Source organism: Muntiacus reevesi, chromosome 1 (assembly GCF_963930625.1).
Source record: "Muntiacus reevesi chromosome 1, mMunRee1.1, whole genome shotgun sequence".
Taxonomy (NCBI): Eukaryota; Metazoa; Chordata; class Mammalia; order Artiodactyla; family Cervidae; genus Muntiacus; species Muntiacus reevesi.
The window spans coordinates 220,099,059-220,122,196 of record NC_089249.1 but is presented as its reverse complement, the minus strand read 5'-3'; the positions used below and the strand labels follow the sequence as shown (position 1 = coordinate 220,122,196).

The window sequence follows — 23,138 nt, the reverse complement described above, 5'->3', positions numbered from 1 at the left end:
AAGAGGTCCCTAGCCCTGACCACGATGATTTCTAGCCCTGCAACTCAATGATGAGTCCCTAGAAATCTCAGCATTCTTCAAAAAGGGAAAGGGATTTCAGCATCTCCACAATTCTTCCAATTTTAAAAACATGTTTGTCATACTCTATTAGTGGTAAATCACGTCCAGCATTTAGAGAATTACAAAGCATGTATTAAAGATGTGAAAATAAGAAAATAGTAAGGAATCAACTGGAACTCTTGATGCCCCATATAATAGCTATTTCTATGCTTATGTATAGTTTCTTTTATCTTAGTATATTTTCTATTTGATTATATGTATATATTTAATATCAATATATTAATACTATTAAAATAGTATATTAATATCAGTATATATACTATATACTATATATATATATATTTTATACTGTTAAGTATACCTTTCTATGTAGAAGTGTAGTTCTTACACAGTATATCATCATGGTGAATAAAGTAATATGCAACTACCTGTTTCTTAATTGGTTGACATTCACTGTTCATAAGTTTGATTACAATGTACAACATTGTGGGATTAATTTTATGAAAATAGGCCATGAAGAATGTATTATTAGACTCTTGAAGTCTATCACCAAATTGTTATACAAAGCCAATGACTAGTGATGCTAAAAGAACAATGGAGCACACAAATAGTATGATACTGCAACATTTATTACTAGTACCTAAACTTACTTTAGTGTGACTTTCTTTGATAATAAAAAATGAACATATTATTGTATGTATATTTTGTCTTTCTATTATTTATTTTGGGGTTTCATTGTTCATGACCCTTGCCCTTTTTATATTGGTGATTTCTTAAAAAATTAGCATTTGTATATACTTCAAAGCTATATAAGTAAATATACTTTTTTGACAATAGGAACATTCTTGAAACCTTACATCAAAACAAATCTGTATAGTATTTTCCAAAGCAGAGGAATTACCTACATCCTAATGTATACAAGAAAGAATTGAGAGAAAAGCTGGGAGAAGAAATCAGATGAAAAGATATAAAATTTATATGAGTGGTACTGATTCATGAGTACCTATAATTAGGACATTGAGGTATATTAACCTCAAGATTCCCTAGTATGCCCTTAGTTTAAAACAGCTTCCCAATAAGTCCAGAATAGGATACTATTTCAAATACCACATAATTAATTGAAAAAAAGTCCTCAGAGTTACTTACCTCACACAGTAGCTCCCCCCAATTCTGATGGTCTGAAATGAAGATCAAGTACCTACTGTACAGAGAAAAATCTTACAGAACTAAAGGAGTAACATGGAATTGCCCAGCAATTTTTAAGTAACTTTGGGTAACTTGGAGGCATGAATAGGCTTTTCAAACTGAGAGCTGGTATTCTAGGTGAAGGTAAAGCAAAGAGAAGAAAAGCAAAGAGAAGGGAGTATATTAAGGTGGAGTGACCATGGATTCAAATAATAAAATGGTACATTGTCTTGAGCATAGAATTATTAACACATCTTGTTGGCTTAAGGGTCGGCCCCAACCAAAGTGAGATACTTCCAAATAGGCAAGTATAGGCAAATAGATTGAGAACCTATAGATGGACAGGCTGAGTCCTTAAATGCCTAATAAATATGGTGCAAGGATAACTGGCACCAGCTACATTATGTAAGCTGGTACAAACAAAGAGAGCAAGCAATTTAAATAAGAGAGCCTGAATTATCAGAGTAGAACAGTACCCTCATTTAGAAGAATAATTGACATCAGCACATCAGTCCCTGGGGCATTTTGTCCCTAACCTACAATTACACAGTTTATATAGGTGCAATTTGTTCATTCGCCTTTTTTAAAAAATAAATTCATAAATATGTATGATTTTTAAAAAAATCATAAAGCTGTCAATTTTCAAAGAATTGTAATAATTAAGCTGCCTTCAAATAAATTAGGCTGTGGGATTCTATACTCAAACTACTTTTTTTAGAAAAGAATTTTTCATTGCATTATTTTGAATCACTCTTTCTTTTTTACATTTCTAACCGTTATGCATTCCTCTTCTCAAGGGTTAAAAAGGAAAATCCTATCCTCCTAATAAAGTATTGTCTGCTAAAGACACTACATTTTAAGCCTATCCTGTCACTAAAGCATTCACTTGGTATGTAACTACCTTATATCTTTTATAACTTTTTACTAGTTATAAGTAAAAATTTCAGCATTGAAAAGCATTTAGAATATATAGAAAAACATCGAAAATATATAAGAAAATAAAATCTTTGAGTTACTTAAAGAATAAGGTTGCCTTTCCTCTCATTTCTAATATTCTCACAAGTGCCAATCCTCTACTCTTGGGGAAAAGACAAAATATAAACAACAAAAACAACCAAAGAAACAATCCTTTGACCAGGGCCTTTGCTATGTTGTTATCTCACTCTGTATCCTCTGTTGAACTCTTTATCATGCAATTCACATTTAATTATGCCTTCCACGTATGTAAATGAAGACAGGATTTCAGGTGTTTTGAGCTTAAACTTTAAGTAATACAGGAAGTCTTACTCAAGATTGCATAGCTATGTACAAACATATTGTCTTTGGATGAGGAAAGAAATCCTTTCAAATTACAAACTGAAAAACTTAATAAATGCTAAGAAAAATTTATAAAAAAAAGAAACCTAACATAATATGGTTGTCATTTAACTGCTTGACACTTAAATTGTGTTTCCAGCAATTTGGGGCTGCATATTCTGTGACTGCACTTCATAAGACAGTCACATTTTTCTACAAAGAGAAAGATAATTTTAATCTAGTGTGGTTGACTGAGAATTTTTTTCTTTCATTTTCATAACTTTAGAAAAGCTCATTTCTGTGTCTTCTGCATTTTTAAGATTGTGATCCAATTTGAGATAACTGTCATTAAATTACTTTTCTATATGGCCTGCCTTGGCCTGAACTTCCCAGAAATTTGATCTTTGAAAATTGAATATTGAATTGTAAGTTTTTCTAAAGAAATGTGGTCCAGGTGGTCAAAGGGAAGGACAAAGGGAGGTGGGGGTTAAAACAGGAAAAAAGAGACAGCCAGTGTTAAGATAACCTGATGTGATGGCAACCACAAAAACTGCTATCTGGAAGTTCCCAGAGACCCTGGAAAGTCCAGGTCAGATGCATCTTAGCACTGCCCTTTATAAGGAAGAAATGGATCAACATCCATTACCAGCCCACCAGGTCTTTATTAAGGTTTCCCTCCAGACTGTACCTGCACAAACTCAAAATTTATCTTCCCTGGAAGCTACTTCTTGATAAAGAGCAGGAAGAGGTGTCTGGCAAAGATGAGTTCCCATCTGGCTTACCAACATAACTGTTGGTTCAGAACATAACTGATTTTTTGGGTGGTTCTTCTTGCTGAGTTATAAGAGTTCTTTTTGTTACTCTGTATATTAATCTCTATTCAGTTATACCATTTCTAGTATTTTCTCCCATTATGTGCTCAGTTCTTTACTCTCTTGATAAATCATTTGATACTCACATGTTTAAAAGTATGATTTAGCTTAATTTACTTATTTTTTCCCAGTGATTTTGGTTTTACATCCAGAAATCACTGCCAGATCAAATCTCAGAAAGATTTTCCCTTGTGTTTTCTTATAAGAGTTTCATAGCTTTAGGTCTTACTTTTAGGCCTTTGATTCATTTTGAATTAAATTGGAAAGTGCGTGTTCTCCAACTTTGCTCTTAATTTTCAAAATGTTTTGGATATTTGGGTTCCCTTGGGATTGCAAATAAATTATAAAGCACTTAGAGCCAGAAGCAAGTCTGTGGATATCAGATATAAAGATGTAAATAGAGTTAGCCTATAGTTAAAATTTATTCCTTTTGCAAATTTTCAAAAGGATAATGGCTTATGACACAAAAATATATGTCACTTGATCACATTGCTAGGGGCACACCAATGGTCTGGAAATGATAATGACTGCTAATTTTTCAGAACTGTTAAAAAACACCAACATATCTATAATTCCTAATGAATGATGAGTAACAGGATGAGTAACAGGATGAGTAACAGAGAGACCCATGACTAGACAATCATAGCACAATTACAAAACACAACAGACAAAGACGATTACAAAATGATCTAAAAAAAGAGAGGTTACTTAAAGTACAGGCAGTGAACCTGAAAGTTGACTTTTTAACTGCAAACAAAGGAAGTCAAAAGAGAGAAAAATGCTATCTTCAATGAACTGTGAGGTATCTACCACAAATTTGTATATCACAAATAAATTTGTGATGTACAAGGAAACCAGATCTGAAAGAGACACATGTACCCCACTGTTCATCACAGCACTGTTTATGATAGCCAGGACATGGAAGCAACCTAGATGCCCATCAGCAGACGAATGGATAAGGAAGCTATGGTACATATACACCATGGAATATTACTCAGCCATTAAAAAGAATTCATTTGAATCAGTTCTAATGAGATGGATGAAACTGGAGCCCATTATACAGAGTGAAGTAAGCCAGAAAGATAAAGACCAATACAGTATATTAACGCATATATGTGGAATTTAAAAAGATTGTAATAATAACCCTATATGCAAAACAGAAAAAGAGACACAGATGTACAGAACAGACTTTTGGACTCTGTGGGAGAAGGCGAGGGTGGGATGTTCAGAGAGAACAGCATTGAAACACGTATACTATCAAGGGTGAAACAGACCACCAGCCCAGGTTGGATACATGAGACGGGTGCTCAGGGCTGGTGCACTGGGAAGACCCAGAGAGATGGGATGGAGAGGGAGGTGGGAGGGGGGATCGGGAGGGGGAATACATGTAAATCCATGGCTGATTCATGTCAATGTATGGCAAAAACCACTACAATGTTGTAAAGTAATTAGCCTCCAACGAATAAAAATAAATGGAAAAAAAATAAATTTATGGTGTAAGTCATTGAGATTTTGGGGGTTGTATGTAATTCCTACAACAGCGTTTAGTGTTTGCAGACTGGTGTATTATTACATTTTATAGATGTATAATAATATATGTAGGGCTCAGCACCAAGGAATTAGCAATGTATCTTGAATGTTCTGATATACAAATAGAATGACATAAAAACAAAATTGGTTTACTGAGATATTGGATACAGATAGATACATAGAGATAGATGTAAAGATAGAATAGAGATTTAGATTCAATGTAATCTCAATAAAATTTACATATATAAATATAATTTGAAAAGCTGATTCTTTTCAAGAAGAGTGAAAGTGAAAGTCACTCAGTCGTGTCTAACTCTTTGCGAACCTATGGGTGATACAGCCCAAGGAATTCACCAGTGCAGAATACTGGAGTGGGAAGCCTCTCCCTTCTCCAGGGGATCTTCAAAACTAAGGGATTAAACTCAGGCTCCCACATTGCAGGTGGATTCTTTACCAGCTGAGCCACACAATAAAGGGCCAAAAAAGCAGCCAAGACAATGTTCAGTTCAGTCAGTTCAGTCCCTCAGTCGTGTTCGACTCTTTGCGACCCCATAGACTGAAGCACGCCAGGTCTCCCTATCTGTCACCAACTCCCAGAGTTTACTCAGACTCAGGTCCATTGAGTTGGTGATGCCATCCAACTATCTCATCCTCTGTCATTCCCTTCTCCTCCTGCCTTCAATCTTCCCCAGCATCAGGGTCTTTACAAATAAGTCAGTTCTTCACATCAGGTGGCCAAAGAATTGGAGTTTCGGCTTTAGCATCAGTCCTTCCAATGAATATTCAGGACTGATTTCCTTTAGGATGGACTGATTGGATCTCCTTGCAGTCCAAGGGACTCTCAAGACTCTTCTCCAACCCCACAGATTAAAAGTATCAAGTCTTCGGTGCTCAGCTTCCTTTATAGTTCAATTCTCACATCGATCCGTGACTACTGGAAAAACCATTACTTTGGCTAGATGGACTTTTGTTGGCAAAGTAATGTCTCTGTTTTTTAATATGCTGTCTAGGTTGGTGATGACTTTTATTCCAAAACGCAAGTGTCTTTTAATTTCAAGGTTACAGTCATTATCTGCAGTGATTTGGAGCCCCCCAAAATAAAGTCAGCCACTGCTTCCACTGTTTCCCTATCTGTTTGCCATGAAGTGATGGGGCCAGATCCCATGATCTTAGTTTTCCGTATGTTGAGTTTTAAGCCAACGTTTTCACTCTCCTCTTTCACTTTCATCAAGAGGCTTTTTAGTTCTTCTTCACTTTCTGCCATAAGGGTGCTGTCATCTGCATATCTGAGGTTATTGATATTTCTCCTGACAATCTTGATTCCAGCTTGTGCTTCATCCAGGCCCATGTATTTTGTGATGTACTCTGCATATAAGTTTAATTAGCAGGGTGACAATATACAGCCTTAATGTACTCCTTTCCTTATTTGGAAACAGTCTGTTGTTCTATGTCCAGTTCTAATTGTTGATTCCTGACCTGCATACAAACTTCTCAAGAGGCAGGTCAGGTGGTCTGGTATTCCCATCTCTTTCAGAATTTTCCATAGTTTGTTGTGATCCACACAGTCAAAGGCTTTGGCATAGTCAATAAAGCAGAAGTAGATGTTTTCCTAGAAAACTCTTGCTTTTTTGATGATCCAACAGATGCTGTCAATTTGATCTCTGCTTCCTCTGCATTTTCTAAATTCAGCTTGAACACCTGGCAAGTTCAGGTTCATGTATTGGTGAAGCCTGGCTTGGAGAATTTTGAGCATTACTCTGCAACCTTGTGAGATGAGTGCAATTGTGCAGTAGTTTGAGCATTATTTGACATTACCTTTCTTTGGGATTGGAATGAAAACTGACCTTTTCCAGTGCTGTGGCCACTGATAAACTTCCCAAATTTGCTGGTATATTGAGTGCAGTACTTTGACATCATCATCTTTTAGGATTTGAAATAACTCAACTGGAATTTCATCACCTCCACTAGCTTCATTTGTAGTGATGCTTCCTAAGGTCCACTTAACTGTTATTCCAGGTATTTCTTGACATCCTACTTTTGCATTCAAGTCCCCTATAATTAAAAGGACATCTTTTTTGAGTGTTAGTTCTAGAAGGTCTTTTACGTCTTCATAGAACCATTCAACTCCAGCTTCTTCAGCATTACTGACCGGGGCATAGACTTGTATTACTGTGATATAGAATGACTTGCTTTGGAAATGAACAGAAATCGTTCTGTCATTTTTGAGATTGCGTTTAAGTACTGCATTTCAGACTCTTTTAATGACTATAATGGCTACTCCATTTTTTCTAAGGGATTCTTGTCCACAGTAGTAGATATAATGGTCATCTGAGTTATGTTCACCCATTCCAGTCCATTTTAGTTTGCTGATTCCTAAAATGTTGATGGTCACTCTTGCCATCTTGCTATTTGTAAGTTTTTCTCAGACAGCAATTTTGCTTTTTTGCAAATTTTCTTTTTCTTGGGGATGGTCTTAATCCCTGTCTCCTGTACAATGTCATGAACCTCCATCCATAGTTCATCAGGCACTCTATCAGATCTAGTCCCTTAAATCTATTTCTCACTTCCACTGTATAGTCATAAGGAATTTGATTTAGGTCATACGTGAATGGTATAGTGGCTTTCCCCTCTTTCTTCAATTTAAGTCTGAATTTGGCAATAAGGGGTTCATGAACTGAGCCACAGTCCACTCCCGGTCTTGTTTTTGCTGACTTTATAGAGCTTCTCCATCTTTGGCTAGAAAGGATATAATTAATCTGATTATGGTGTTGACCATCTGGTGATGTCCATGTGTAGAGTCTTCTCTTGTGTTGTTGGAAGAGGATGTTTGCTGTGACCAGTGCTTTCTCTTGGCACAACTCTGTTAGCCTCTGCCCTGCTTCATTCTGTACTCCAAGGCCAAATTTGCCTAATACTCCAGGTGTTTCTTGACTTCCTACTTTTGCATTCCAGTACCCTATTATGAAAAGGACATCTCATTTGGGTGTTAGTTCTAGAAGGTCTTGTAGATCTTCATAGAAGTGTTCAACTTCAGCTTCTTTAGCGTTACTGATCGGGGCATAGACTTGGATTACCGTGATGTTGAATGGTTTGCTTAGGAAAAGAACAGAAAACATTCTGTCGTTTTGGAGATTGCATCCAAGTACTGCATTTCAGACTCTTTAGTTGACTATGATGGCTACTCCATTTCTTCTAAGGGATTCCTGCCCACAGTATATAGATATACTGCCCACTGATATATTGGTCATCTGAGTTAAATTCAGCCATTCCAGTTCATCTTAGTTCAATGATTTCTAGAATGTCGATGTTCACTCGTTCCATCTCCTGTTTGGCCACTTCCAATTTGCCTTAATTCATGGACCTAACATTCCAGGTTCCTATGCAATATTGCTCTTTACAGCATTGGACCTTTCTTCTATCACCAGTCCCATCCACAACTGGGTATTGTGTTTGCTTTGGCGCCATCCCTTCATTCTTTCTGGAGTTATTTCTCCACTGATCTCCAGTAGTATTTTGGGCACCTACTGACCTGAGGAGTTCAACTTTCAATGTCCTATTTTTTTGCCTTTTCATACTGTTCATGGGGTTCTCAAGGCAGGAATACTGAAGTGGTTTGTCATTCCCTTCACCAGTGGACCAGCAAAGGAGAAAAGAAAAGTTATACCCATTTCAATGCAGAGTTCCAAAGAATAGCAAGGAGAGATAAGAAAGCCTTCCTCAGTGATCAATGCAAAGAAATAGAGGAAAATAACAGAATGGGAAAGACTAGAGATCTCTTCAATAAAATTAGAGATACCAAGGGAGCATTTCATGCAAAGATGGGCTTGATAAAGAACAAAAATGGTATGGACTTAACAGAAGCAGAAGATATTAAGAAGAGGTGGCAAGAATACACAAAGAACTGTACAAAAAAGATCTTCAAGACCCAGATCATCATGATGGTGTGATCACTCACACTCACCTAGAGCTGGACATCCTGGAATGTGAAGTCAGGTGGGCCTTAGGTAGCATCACTACGAGCAGAGCTAGTGGTAGTGATGGAATTCCAGTTGAGCTATTTCAAATACTAAAAGATGATGCTGTGAAAGTGCTGCACTCAATATGTCAGCAAGTTTGGAAAACTCAGCAGTGGCCACAGGACTGGAAAAGATCAGTTTTCATTCCAATCCCAAAGAAAGGTAATGTCATATAATGCACAAAGTACCACACAATTGCACTCGTCTCACGCGCTAGCAAAGTAATACTTAAAATTCTCCAAGCCAGACTTTAGCAATATGTGAACCATGAACTTACAGATGTTCAAGCTGGTTTTAGAAAGGGCAGAGTAATCAGAGATCAAATTGCCAACATCTGCTGGATCATCGAAAAAGCAAGAGAGTTCCAGAAAAACATCTACTTCTGCTTTATTGACTATGCCAAAGCCTTTGACTGTGTGGATCATGATAACCTGTGGAAAATTCTGAAAGAGATGGAAATACCAGACCACCTGACCTTCCTCTTGAGAAACCTGTATTCAGGTCAGGAAGCAATAGTTAGAACTGGGCATAAAACAACAGACTAATTCCAAATAGGAAAAGGAGTACATCAAGGCTGTATATTGTCACCCTGCTTATTTAACTTATATGCAGAGAACATCATGAGAAACGCTGGGCTGGAAGAAGCACATGCTGGAATCAAGGTTGCCTGGAGAAATATCGATAACCTTAGATATGCAGATGACACCACCCTTATGGCAGAAAGTGGAGAGGAACTAAAAAGCTTCTTGATGAAAGTGAAAGAGGAGAGCGAAAAAGTTGGCTTAAAGCTCAACATTCAGAAAACTAAGATCATGGCATCCCGTCCCATCACTTCATGGCAAATAGATGGGGAAACAGTGGCTGAGTTTATGTTTTTGGTCTCCAAAATCACTGCATATGGTGATTGCAGTCATGAAATTAAAAGACGCTTACTCCTTTGAAGGAAAGTTATAACCTACCTAGACAGCATATTAAAAGGCAGAGACATTACTTTGCCAACAATGGTCTGTCTGGTCAAGGCTATAGTTTTTCCAGTGGTCATGTATGGATGTGAGAGTTGGACTGTGAAGAAAGCTGAGTGGCAAAAACTTGATGCTTTTGAACTATGGTGTTGGAGAAGACTCTTGAGAGTCCCTTGGACTGCAAGGATATCCAATCAGTCCATTCTAAAGGAGATCAGTTCATTGGAAGGACTGATGCTTAAGCTGAAACTCCAGTACTTTGGGCATCTCATGGGAAGAGTTGACTCATTGGAAAAGACCCTGATGCTGGGAGGGATTGCGGGCAGGAGGAGAAGGGGACGACAGAGGATGAGATGGCTGGATAGCATCACTGACTGGATGGACATGAATTTGAGTAAACTTTGAGAGTTGGTGATGATAGGGAGGCCTGGCGTGCTGTGATTCATGGGGCTGCAAAGTGCTAGACACGACTGAATGACTGGAATGAGCTGTGGTTCCTGTGATCAGTTTGCTTAGTTTTCTGTGATTGTGGTTTTCATTTTGTCTGCCCTCTGATGGAGAAGGATAAGATGCTATGGAAACTTCCTGATGGGGCAGACTGACTGAGGGGGAAGCTGGGTCTTGTTCTGATGGGCAGGGCCATGCTCAGTAAATCTTTAATCTAATTTTCTGTTGACAGTTGGAGCTGTGTCCTTCCCAGTTATTTACCTGGGGCCAAATTATGGTGGAGGTAATAAAGATAATGGCAACCTCCTTCAAAAGGTCCCATGCACATGTTGCTATACTCAGTGCCTCCAACCCTGCAGCTGGCCACTGCTGACCATACCTCCACTGGAGACACTCCCGGGCAAGTCTGGGTCGGTCTCTTGTGGGGTCACTGCTCCTTTCTCCTGGGTCCTGGTGTGTACAAGGTTCTGTTTGTGCCCTCTAAGAGTCTATTTTCCCAGTTTGGCGTAAGTTCTGCAGCTCTATGGTGGGGTTAATGGCGACCTCCTCTGAGAGGCCTTATGCCATATCCAAGTCTGCTGCTCCCAGATGCCCTGCCTCTGTGGCAGTCCATTGCTGACCCATCCCTCCACAGGAGACACTCAGATACCTCAGTCTCTGTGGGGTCTCTGGTTCTGGTGTGCACAAGGTTTGTTTGAGCCCTCTGAGCGTCTCTGGTGAGTATGGGTTTTGATTCTAAGCACAATATTGGAGTGTGGGGGCCACGGCTGGGGGTGGTGGTAGTGAGACCAGAGCTGCGCTCCAGCCCCCTTTTCCCTCTATGGTTTCTCTCTGCTCCTGCGAGTAACTTGGCTCCGGAGGACGCCCCTAGCCTGCCCCCACGCTGCCCGCCACCCAGGACGCGCCATTGGCCTCTGCCTCGAGCAGACCCCTTGCGAAGGCCCTCGCTGAGCAGGTTGGGATGCCTCTCCCCACTCCGCCCCTGCCGTGGAAAGTTAAGTTTGAAGAGGGGGGAAGAGAGAGAAACATGGACATGAAGAGGAAGATCCACCTGGAGCTGAGGAACCGGACCCCGGCAGCTGTTTGAGAACTTGTCCTGGGCAATTGAAAATCAAGTGATGGGAAAATTGAGGGATTAAGAGCTGAATTTGTGAACTTAGAGTTCCTCAGTTTAATAAATGTAGGCTTACATTTATAAATTTCAGTTTCAAATCTTCCCAAACAACCTAAATTGAAAAAGTTTGAGCTCAGTGACAATAGAATCTGTGGAGGTCTGGATATGTTAGCAGAAAAACTTCCAAATCTTACACATCCAAACTTAAGTGGAAGTAAACTGATAGATATCAAACCGGATAGGTTTCAAACCTTTGAAACCTTTGAAAAAGTTGGAATGTCTAAAGAGCCTGGATCTGTTTAACTGTGAGGTTACTAACCTGAATGACTACCGAGAGAGTGTCTTCAAGCTCCTGCCCCAGCTGACCTATCTGGATGGCTATGACCAGGAGGATCGTGAAGCCCCAGATTCAGATGCTGAGGTGGATGGTGTGGATGAAGAAGAGGATGAAGAGGAAGGAGAGGATGAGGATAAGGAGGAGGATGAAGACGGCAAGGAAGAAGAGTTTGATGATGAAGAGGATGATGATGAAGATGAAGACGTAGAAGGGGAGGAGGATGAAGATAAAGTCAGTGGGGAGGAAGAAGAATTTGGACATGATGGAGAAGTTGATGAAGATGATGAGGATGAGGATGAAGATGAAGATGAAGAAGAGGAAGAAATCGGGAAAGGTGAAAAGAGGAAGAGAGAAACAGATGATGAAGGAGAAGATGATTAGTAAGACCTCAATAACCTACAAAAAAAAGAACTGTTCAGTATTGGTTGGACTGCTGACATGGATTTGGTAGCTGTTTTTATTTATTTTTGAAAAAAAAAAAAAAAAAGGTAGCTGTGATACAAACCCCAGGACACCCAGCCACACAAAGAGCCAAAGAATAGTTCCTGTGACATTCCAGCTTCCTCCATTTAGTCCCTCTTGGAAATCCACCACCAAACTTGGGGACTTCACCCCAACAAAATTGTAAGCATTGTTAGGTTTTTGTGTAAGATTTGCTGTAGCGTGGATAGCTGTGATTGGTGAGTCAACTGTCCATAGCTACCAGTTACACCAAGATTGTAACAGCATTTTTACTTTCTGTACAACAAAGAAGTTTTGTAAATAAAATCTTAACATTTTGAAAAACACACACACAATTTTGCCCCTCCTACCATCTTTTTGGGGCTTCTCCTTTTCCCTTGGAAGTGAGGTATCTCCTCAATGTCGCTCCAGCACTGTGCAGCCACCGCTCCAGTGCTGCAATTTTAAATAAGAACAATTCAGGTAAAATTGCTATTTCAGAAATCAAGCTTTATTTTAAAGCTATCCTAACTAAAACAATGCAAAGGTGACACATTGTGAGACAATTAAATCAAAGGAACAGAATAAAGAGTTCATAAACAGATCCATGTATATATGAGCATTTTTATGAAGCGTTAATTCATCAGATAAATATTTACTGAGTTTCTACTCTGTGCTGTCTTTCTCTAGACCATTGGAATATTAGTGTTCAAAATAGTCAAAGGCTTCTGATCTCATGGAGCTTTCATTTTAGCAGGGACACAAATATTGAAATTAAATAGAATTAGTTAACAATATAACATGATAAACAATTTCAAATGCTGGAGAAAAAATAGCAAAGTGAGGGAAGAAAGGAATTGTTGAGGATGAGGTAATGTTTGTTGCTTTTAAAAATAACACTGACCACTGTACATCATTTTAGGAGAATAACAGTTGAGCTAAATCATAAAGAGATGTAGAATTTAGCCATAAAGATAGTTTTGGGGAAGAGAATTCCAGAGGGAAAATCCACTGGAAGGGTCCTGAGGTAGGAGTGTGCTTAGCCTGTTAAAAAAGGATGGGACACCCAGGGTAGCTGGAATACAGTAAGGAGCTGGGAATAGTAGGAACAGACATCAAGAGGTAATAAGAGGGAGCATATTGGAGGGGTCCTTGAGGCTTATTGCAAAGATTTTAGATTTCACTAAGACTTAAACTGTGAAACAGCAAGCTATAGCAGGGTTTTAACCACAGAAGTGTCATGATTTGATGGGTCTTCACTTTAGCTCCTGCTTTGGAAATATCTGTTAGGGGACTAAGATAAACCTGGAGCCTATTTCAGAAGTGGCTAGAGACTAGAAGTAATCTGAAGATAGAACCAACTAGAATTGCTCACTGACTGTATATGGTTATCAAAAGAAAGAAAAGTTTCAGAGATTAACTCAAGTGTTCACATAGAGCTGCAGGAAGGGATTAACTGCTATTGGTGGGCCTAGAAATGTCTACATGTTTGATGAAAGGTGTATTTGTAAAAACAATTATATATCTAAGTGACCGTATCAAGTAAGCAGTTGAATGGGTGGGTCTGGAAATCAGGAAAGAGGTCTGAACTGGAGTCATCATTATATAGATATTATAGGAATAAACCAATAAGCTAGAAGAGCTGATCAGGAAATACATATAGAAAGACAAATAACTGAGCTGGAGGCACTGCAATGTTAAGAAGTGAGCCAGAATAAAGGAAACAATGAAAAAATAAAGATTTTAGAAGGAAAAGCAAACAAAAATCAATAAGGATGAAATAAAACCATAACAATATAGTACACCTGAAGCCAAGCTAAAGACAAGTAAACAAGCAACAAAACACATATCCTCAGTTGATGACAAAATGCTCCTGATGGGTCAAATACAATTAAGCCTGAGAATTAATTATTGGATTTACCCATGTGGAGGTCACTAAAGTGATTAGGTGTAAATCCTGAATAGAGAGGCCATATGAAAAAATGAGGGGACCGAAATTGCAGACATCAAGAACAGAAAACACTTTATATATATAAAGTGTGTGATTTGAAAACAACAGAGATGTCATTGCAGATTAGAAAAAATGGAAACTTTATCAATTCACTGTGCTGGAAAAATTATCCATATGGAAAATGAAAAATTTGCTTTGCTTCTTATACTATATAAATCATTCTAGTTGGTTAGAAATAAAAATGTGAAGAACTTTTTTAAATGAGTCTTTAGAAGACAAAACAGAAGAATATCTTCATGACTTTATTGTTATGTGTGCTAAGTCGCTTCAGTCATGTCTGACTTTGGTGACCCTATGGACTGTAGCCAGCCAAGCTCCTCTGTTCATGGAATTCTCCAGGTGAGAATACTAGAGTGGGTTGCCATGCCCTCCTCCAGGGAATCTTCCTGACCCAGGGATCGCGTCCACCTCTTACATTTCCTGCATTGGCAGGTAGGTTCTTTACCATTAGAGCCACCTGGGAAGCCCCTTTATTGTTGTAGAATAATTAATTAAATAAGACATAAACACACTGACATTAAAAAATATTGATAATTCTATTTACATATAGATGAGAATCAAAAATGCAAATGTCACCAGCTGTACATTATGTAACAAACTAAAAATACAGAGCATATTCATTTTTTTTTTAAAATTGTGTGCATCTTTTAAAAAAAGCAGAAATCTAATTAAAAATGGGTAAAAAGTAGGCACTTTACAAAAGAAATCTAAGTGACTGGAAAACAAATGAATTATTCAAATACATTAGAAATCAAATAAGTAGATACTAAAACCATGTTGGGTAGCATTATATAATCAACAGATAATAGAAAATTCAGTCAATACCAAATATTAATCAAATAAAGAGCTACACTGCTAGGTGGATTATAAATTGGCATAGTTATTTTGAAATACAAATTGTAGTAGATTTTAAGGTGTGCAAACTTTACTTTCCATAAATTTCACTCTTAGGTATACACCCTATTTTGGGGCCATTTGTGTGTGAGAACACAGGTACAAAAATATCAAAAGCAAAATTATTTCAGATAGACAAAACTGGAAATAAAAAATGTGCCTAAAAACCATAGAATGGATATAGATCAACTGGAATATATTCATTCAATGGAATGCCAAACACTAAGGAAAAGTGAGTAAACTGCATCTATACCAATAAAGAAAAAAAGATTAATGTCATAAAGGCAATATTCAGTGAAATAACCAAACATGAAAACAATAAATGTGGCATAGCAATATTTTTAAGTTCAAAAATAGGCAAAAATAAACTATGATTTTTAGGGATGCATACCTAAGTGATAAAGCTATGAAGAAAAAAAGAAAGGAGAACTAGTTGGTCATGTGCTAACCAGATATCTGATCTATTGAATACTCAGGACAAAGCACAGAAGCAGTTTGTATAAGTTAACACAATTTAGTCACCCATCACATTCTTCTGTAATGACATTAAATCCAGGTAGCCACAAATTCAGAAATTCCAAGCAAATAACACTGTAAATGGACTGCAGACTGTGAGCTTTGCTATCAATTCTCAGTAAATGAGACAGGTCAAGACTGAAGGGCAAAATGTCAAAAATTTGTGAAGTTTCTAACTGTGGGATTTAGAATTTTTTACATTCTTCTGCTTAAATCATTCAAACTAATAGTTTAAAAGAACTCAAATAATAATTTCAACCAAAAATTTGGCTGTCATAGATAGTGTCTCCAAGACCATAGAAATTCATCTATTAGGTGTGTGTTAAAAGAAAAAAATAAATAAGCAGGTAGCTGCATAATAGTGATGGATTAGGGAGTAGAAATAATGGAAGTAAGGGAACAAGTTAAAAATATTTAATTTTCCTTTTCCTCATTTTATGTAATCTAACCTTGTTTTTTATGAGGAAGTGTTTCTGTTCCCATTCAAAATTAAACCTTCCAACTGGACTCTGTATTCCGATCTCTTTCCCAATTAACAAACCTTCATCCTGAAATACTCCTCTCTGGAATCACTTGATTTTTCCTTCAACACCAGACATTTCTTGTCAAAATCTAAATTGTTGCTGTTTTTCCTGAGTCACTAAGTCATGTCGGACTATTTGTGACCTCATGGACTGTAGCATACCAGCCTTCTCTGTCTTTCATTATCTCCCACAGCTTGCTCATATTCATGTCCATTGAGCCACTGGGGCTAACCATTCATCCTCTGACACCCACTTCTCGTTTTGCCTTCATCTTTCCCAGCATCAGGGTCTCTTCCCATGAGTTGGCCCTTTGCATCAGGTGGCCAAAGTATTGGAGCTTCAGCTTCAGCATCAGTCCTTGCAATAAATATTCAGAGTTGATTTCCTTTAGGATTGACTGACAAAACCCAAATAGTATTAATATTATTCATACCCAAAAGAATTGCTAAACCTTACCTTAACCCCACATAACTCTCAAGATATAACTTCACCTTTGTTCTGATAGGGTGTTTGTAGGGTGTTTATAAACACACTTTATAGGGTGTTCTCAATCATGCCATGGAAATATCTCTAGAGAGAATAAATGTGTCTATGAACTTGGTTACTCAGGTGTTCAACTTTCTGTTTCACATTAGTCTACTACACCCAGTATTTCAGATGGTGGACTCTTCCCTTTCACATCTTTTCTAACAACTATTGCCACCTATTCCATGGCCTGACATCAATACATTGAAATTTCCTTGACCAAGTTCTTCAGTTTTCATTTCTTCTCTATCTATACAATGCCTCTCTAGGTATATCTTTTAACCTAATTTCTAACTGCCGAGAAACAAAGACTCCACCTGCCAATGCAGGAGACACAGGAGATGCGAATTCAGTCTCTGGGTTGGTAAAATCATCTGGAGGAAGAAATGGCAACCCATTTCAGTATTCCTGCCTGAAAAATCCATGGACAGAGGAGCCTGGCGGGCTACAATCCAAAGGACTGCAAAGAGTTGGACATGACTGAGCAACTAAACCTGAGCAGGAGGATAAGCATGTCTTTGCATTCATCTGCATGAAATGACTCCTACAGCCTACCTTTACCCTTAGTAACTCAAATTATATACAGATTAAAATATCCAGCTTTTTATATTGTATCTCCACTTAGATACTCAGCAGACATTTGAAATTTAACATTCTTAAAAAAGAACTCTTAATTCTATGCACAAACCCTGCTTCACTCTGTTTCAACAAAGATGTTCACCATCTACTTTATTGCTCAGGCCTGCTATGTAGAAGTTCTTCTTGGTTCTATTTCCTTCACACCCCAAACTCAATATCTGCTTCTATTATACATGCCTTCAAAATATGTTACAGTACATCTTAACATATTTAGTTCTGAAACTCTAAGCTGCAAGAGGAGCATCTTTCTTCAGAACATATGAAAGACAGCCAAAAAGGTCTTTCTGCTTTAATGTGTTTTTTTCTCCTACCATTCACTCTCTATGAAGCAGTCATTGTAATAGTCTCAGAATTTTAGTCATAATCTGACTTTCCATTAACTGAAATCATAGGTACTTGGTATCAGATTTTTAATGTAAAATATGTTATTATTTATTGACCAGATCAATTGAGGGACTAATGAGTAGATATCCTATTAGCCAAGGTGAAATGTGATACAATGCACTTAAATGTCTTCAGAATTTAGGCAAATAAAGGTGTTAATCCAAGTCACAAGGTACAGATGATATCCAAACAAAGGGTATTGAGTTATTATACATAAATAAAGCAGATGTGTTGGAAGGTCACACACTCAATTCTTTGGAATTTGAGAATCCCATTTCCTTAGCTTTTGAATCTTTCAAAGCCAACCTAATACCTAAGCAGTTATACCACTAGGTTGGGTATTGTGTGATGTTTTCTAGTGTACATCAATGCACAGGAATTTTCTTGAGGTGGCAGGTGACTTTGTGTCAACCTAAACCATTCCATGAAAAATTTATTGTTACATGGAGTCTGAGTAATAGGCAGCACTCACTGTAACAGTTTTATTTGAGGTTAAAATTTAACAGACCAGTAGAAACCAAAGAGATGTTACCATGAACTGGCCTGTAGTAGGCCTGTGTGTACCACCAGCAATGCCCAGTGTGGAACTGGGGACAGAGAAAAGAACTGAATCTACAGACTAGGGCCTGTGGACTGGGATTCCAATCAAACCTAGGACTGCTGATGGAACCACCAGCAATTCCTAAAGTGGAGTCTGAGGACAGAACTGAGGTCTGAGGATGCCAACCAGAAGGGTAACTGCATACTGAATAGAGGTTTAGGGGCTTGGGTTCAGTGTGGAAGCTTCTGTTAGCTCAAGATGACCTGCTCTGGGGTTAAAAAGTCAATTAAATCAGTGGCTCAACAGAAAGAGGGTGGTGCTCAACACAAGAGAAATGGCAACCTAAGAAATGGCAAACCCTAAGAAATGGCAAAAATGTCAGAGAACTCAAAGTGTTTGTGGGTGCCCGTGTGCATGTTGTCCTTGAAGTTATCAGAAGTTGCCTTCAGATTACTACACTCCCACCAACATTCTAAAAAAAAAAAAAAAAAAAAGAATTCAACTGAGTAAATTTTCAAGATCTTATAAATAAAGACAATATGATATCAATATATAAACTTTTTTATTAAAGTATTATAAATGTAAAAATTTTTAAACATACAAAAATTTGGACTTGATCAATTCTTTTTCAAAATAAACACTGAGCATATCATGTATCCACATCTAGAAACAGAAAACCACCAGCACAGGAAGTCTTCTCATGCACCATACCAACCACTAACCTTCCTAAAGCATGGGTTAGTCTTGCTGGATCTGTATTTTATATAAATACACGCTTTTGTAACAACTTGTTTCATGTCCAACATTACATTTTTGAGATAAATCCATGTTGTTACTAGTGGTGCTGCAACACTTGTTATATTGGATATGTCACAATTGAAGTCTCATTTCACCATCAGTGAGCTTTTGGGTAGCTTCTGATTTTTTGTTTGTTGCCACATGACATCTGGTGAAGCTTATGTATATATATCTGTTAGAAATTTACCCAGGTATGTACCTCCTAGGGCATAAGTTATGGATATGTTCAGTCTTGGCAACTGCAGTTACATACAATGTGATGGAAATATAAATTGTTTGCTGGTTTTCTTGCTTGTACTTTCTTTTCATTGTATTGGCCCAACTGAAATATAACGCTTTGAGTGAGAGCGCTTTGTCTATTGTATTAACATCTACGCCGAATGAACGAATGAGGGACCTGTATCTGAAAGATACATATTCCATTAATCACATTCCTGAAATCCTGCAATTTAGGGCATTAATTGAAATGTTACCCTACTCTGTACCTTCAACTTAATTTTTCTGTTAAACTAATACTGTTCTTAAAAATAAGTCTACTTTTAAAACAGAAAAAAAAATATTACTCCAAAGAATTCCTTGACCCCAATTTTTCTCATCAGTAAATTAGAACTCACAATGAGTTCTTCATTTATTATGAGGTCTATGAATCTGACAAGATGTTTAAGTTGCTAAGTTTTGGACAGATTTACCAATATGAAAATAAACGTAAGGAATTTAGTAAAGTTGCCCCTTTTATCCTTGAATGAATACTTTATAGAGTCTTATAGTATGTGAACATGATTTGTCACATCCTTTCTGTTCTCAATTCTTGGTTCAGTGGGGCTATGGATGTGAACTATGACCTAACTTCTATTATATGACTGACATGCTTAATCTTGATAAGGTAAGATGCCACATGTCTTAATTTGTGACATATTTGAAAAATTCTTTTAGTATCTTTCTAAATTGTACCTCTGTATGTTTCTCATGGGAAATAGATGGGGAAACAGTGGAAACAGTGTCAGACTTTATTTTTTGGGGCTCCAAAATCACTGCAGATGGTGATTGCAGCCTTGAAATTAAAAGTCGCTTACTCCTTGGAAGGAAAGTTATGACCAACCTAGATAGCATATATTACCAATGGTCATGTATGGATGTGAGAGTTGGACTGTGAAGAAAGCTGAGTGCCGAAAAATTGATGCTTTTGAACTGTGGTGTTGGAGAAGACTTTTGAGAGTCCCTTGAACTGCAAGGAGATCCAACCAGTCCATCCTAAAGGAGATCAGTCCTGGGTGTTCATTGGAAGGACTGATGCATTAGCTGAGACTCCAATACTTTGGCCACCTCATGTGAAGAGTTGACTCATTGGAAAGACCCTGATGCTGGGAGGGATTGGGGGCAGGAGGAGAAGGGGACGACAGAGGATGAGATGGCTGAATGGCATCACCGACTCGATGGACATGATGAGTTTGACTAAACTTCGGGAGTTTGTGATGCACAGGGAGGCCTGACGTGCTGCGATTCATGGGGCTGCAAAGAGTCAGATACGACTGAGCAACTGAACTGAACTGAACTGATGTTTCTCCAACATCTTAGAAATGCTTTCAGGGAAAGAGTTCTGTCATGTTGTCTTCTCTGGACAATGTCATTTGCTCTCTTCCACAAATTTTAGCTTCTCTCACAAATAGTTATTGACAATGTGTTGCAAACAAGTTAAATACTTTTTTCTACATAAAATAAAAAAAAAAAATCACCTAATGATTTTAGTAAATATAATGGCTTCTTGAGAAAATAGGCTCAGTGAATTTTCCTACCATCTGACATCTGTGATGTATAGTTAGCTATCCATCCGCCTTCCTAAATGGCTGGATCAGAGTATTAATATAAACCTAGAGAAAAAAAAGATTTCTCTCATCCTTAGATGGTGAGCTCTATTTATACACTAGAATCATGCATGTTTGTAGTGCCATCTTCTCTCTTGCACTCCTTAACATACTTCATGCTATCTAAAATCTCATGCAATTTATTTTACCTCTGAAAGGTAAAATTGCAGTTTTAGTTTGTGTTTCTGGAAATCATGGAGCATTTATTTTGAATACATATGAATAGGGCAGGAGGAAAGGAAGATGAAGGAAAGGAGACCAAGAAGACACATTTTTTTGTAAGGATTTTTTTCTGCACATTTGAACCTATCCTCCAGTTTAATCTTTCACTGAGCATGGCCACATTGGTCAAAGAGGCTCCCATTCACCATTTGTATAGGAAGGAGTCAAGTGTCAAAAAGCATCCCCTGACACTCTCTGTGTACCCTTGAACCTGCCCAGCACCCTCTTCATAGCTCCAGTCACATCTTTGTTTCTCAAACTGTAGATGAGTGGATTCAGCATGGGTGTGAGGATGGTGTAGAACACAGAGAAGACTTTGTCTTGTTCTGGCCTGTGGTAAGAGTGTGGCAGCATGTACGTGTACATGGCAGCCCCATAGAACAAGGTCACCACGGTCATGTGAGATGAACAGGTGGCAAATGCCTTCTTTCTCCCTTCCACTGAGCTCATGCGGTGGACTGTGGTCAGGATTTGAGCATAGGAGGCAATCACCACAGAGAAAGGAATCAGCAGCATCAAGACACAACACACATACATCACTGTCTCATAGAGAGCTGTGTCTGCACAAGCCAATTTCAGGACTGCAGGTGCCTCACAGAAGAAGTGGTTAATCTCCCGAGAGTTGCAGAAGGGGAAACTCATGGTTATGGGAGTTAGAAGAAAGCCATCTAAAGAGCCCCCAAACCAGGAACCTGCTATAATCATCCAGCAAACACGGCGGCTCATTAGGGTTGGATAGCGGAGCGGGTTGCAGATGGCCACGTAGCGGTCATAGGCCATGAGACCCAACAGGAAGAACTCAGCTCCCACAAGAGTGAGGTAGAGGAAGTGTTGAGCTGTGCATCCCACAAAGGTGATGGTCCTCTGATCCAGTAGGTAATCTACCAACATTTTGGGCACAATGGTAGAGATGTACATCATGTCAATGAAGGAGAGGTGGCTAAGTAGGAAGTACATGGGAGTGTGGAGGTGCGAGTCAGTACGGATCAGAAATATCATGACCCCGTTGGCCATCAGTGCAGTAAAAAATATAATAGAGATGATGGCAAAAAGCAGGCCTGATGTTTCCTTTCTATTGAACAACCCCATGAAGGTAAAGTCTGTAGAGGATGTGTTGTACTCTTCCATTGATTCCATGAGGGCACTGCTGTGACCTAGACTCTTTCAAATAAAACCATGATATTTGCAAGGAATTAATACAGCATATAGATTGTTTGTTAAGAAGTAAGTTTCTAAAAGTTTATTACTTTGCTATATTTCTAAAAGTTGGAAGAAAACATTTAACATATTTTTCTTCATATTACTTTGCTATTTTGATACTTAGCAACTAGTCTATTCTAGAAGGGTTTTAAGCAAAATTATTTTAAATCAATAGTTCTTTAAATCATTGGACAAGATGACATCAGCAGATACTATCATACAGCAGTGATACATATAACACTTAAGGATGCACACCATGATATATAGTAGTTAAACATAACCTGGTCTCTTGCATATGTGTGTGCATCTCTGTGTGTGAAAATACTACCTTGGATGCTATCCTTATTCAGTGTATCTTTATTGTTACAATTATCAGCACTATCTTCAAAACATCTCGGGACTGGCTGTGCACAGTGTGTGTCTGACTTTTACCCACAAATATAAGTAATTTACCATTTGGGCTGCAAGTCAATGTCTATAAGTGTTTTCTTGGTGTCAATTCATCTATATTGCAGACAAAATTGAATAGAGGAAGTAAAGTGGGTAATGGAAATTACTCTCTCAAATCCAGATGTGAAAAGATCATCTCATACAAGAGGCATTCACTGTTACAGAATTATTTTTTATTTTTTGAAAATTAACTTTCATTTAAGATGATGAATAATTAGCATTAGGATTATGATTAGTATTAGCATGGAGCATTAGCAGTTAGGATTCAGGACTGACACAAAGACTTATATATTGAACAACTGACCTATTGTT

The 23,138-nt window shown here is 38.0% G+C and overlaps 1 protein-coding gene and 1 pseudogene across 1 annotated transcript; one reads left to right on the top strand and one right to left on the bottom strand.

Moving 5' to 3' along the window:
* The first annotated feature begins 11,395 nt into the window (after positions 1-11,395).
* LOC136167517 (acidic leucine-rich nuclear phosphoprotein 32 family member B pseudogene) lies at positions 11,396-12,345 on the top strand (annotated as a pseudogene).
* A 9,002-nt stretch (positions 12,346-21,347) lies between these two features.
* Positions 21,348-22,304, bottom strand: OR2T1 (olfactory receptor family 2 subfamily T member 1). The gene has a single exon (XM_065935056.1). The coding sequence runs from the start codon at positions 22,302-22,304 to the stop codon at positions 21,348-21,350; it is 957 nt and encodes a 318-aa protein (XP_065791128.1).
* Between the last annotated feature and the right edge of the window lie 834 nt (positions 22,305-23,138).

Bases quoted from the DNA above. Each gene is read 5' to 3' on its own strand.
- OR2T1 (XM_065935056.1), bottom strand. From the start codon at position 22,304: ATGGAAGAGTACAACACATCCTCTACAGACTTTACCTTCATGGGGTTG.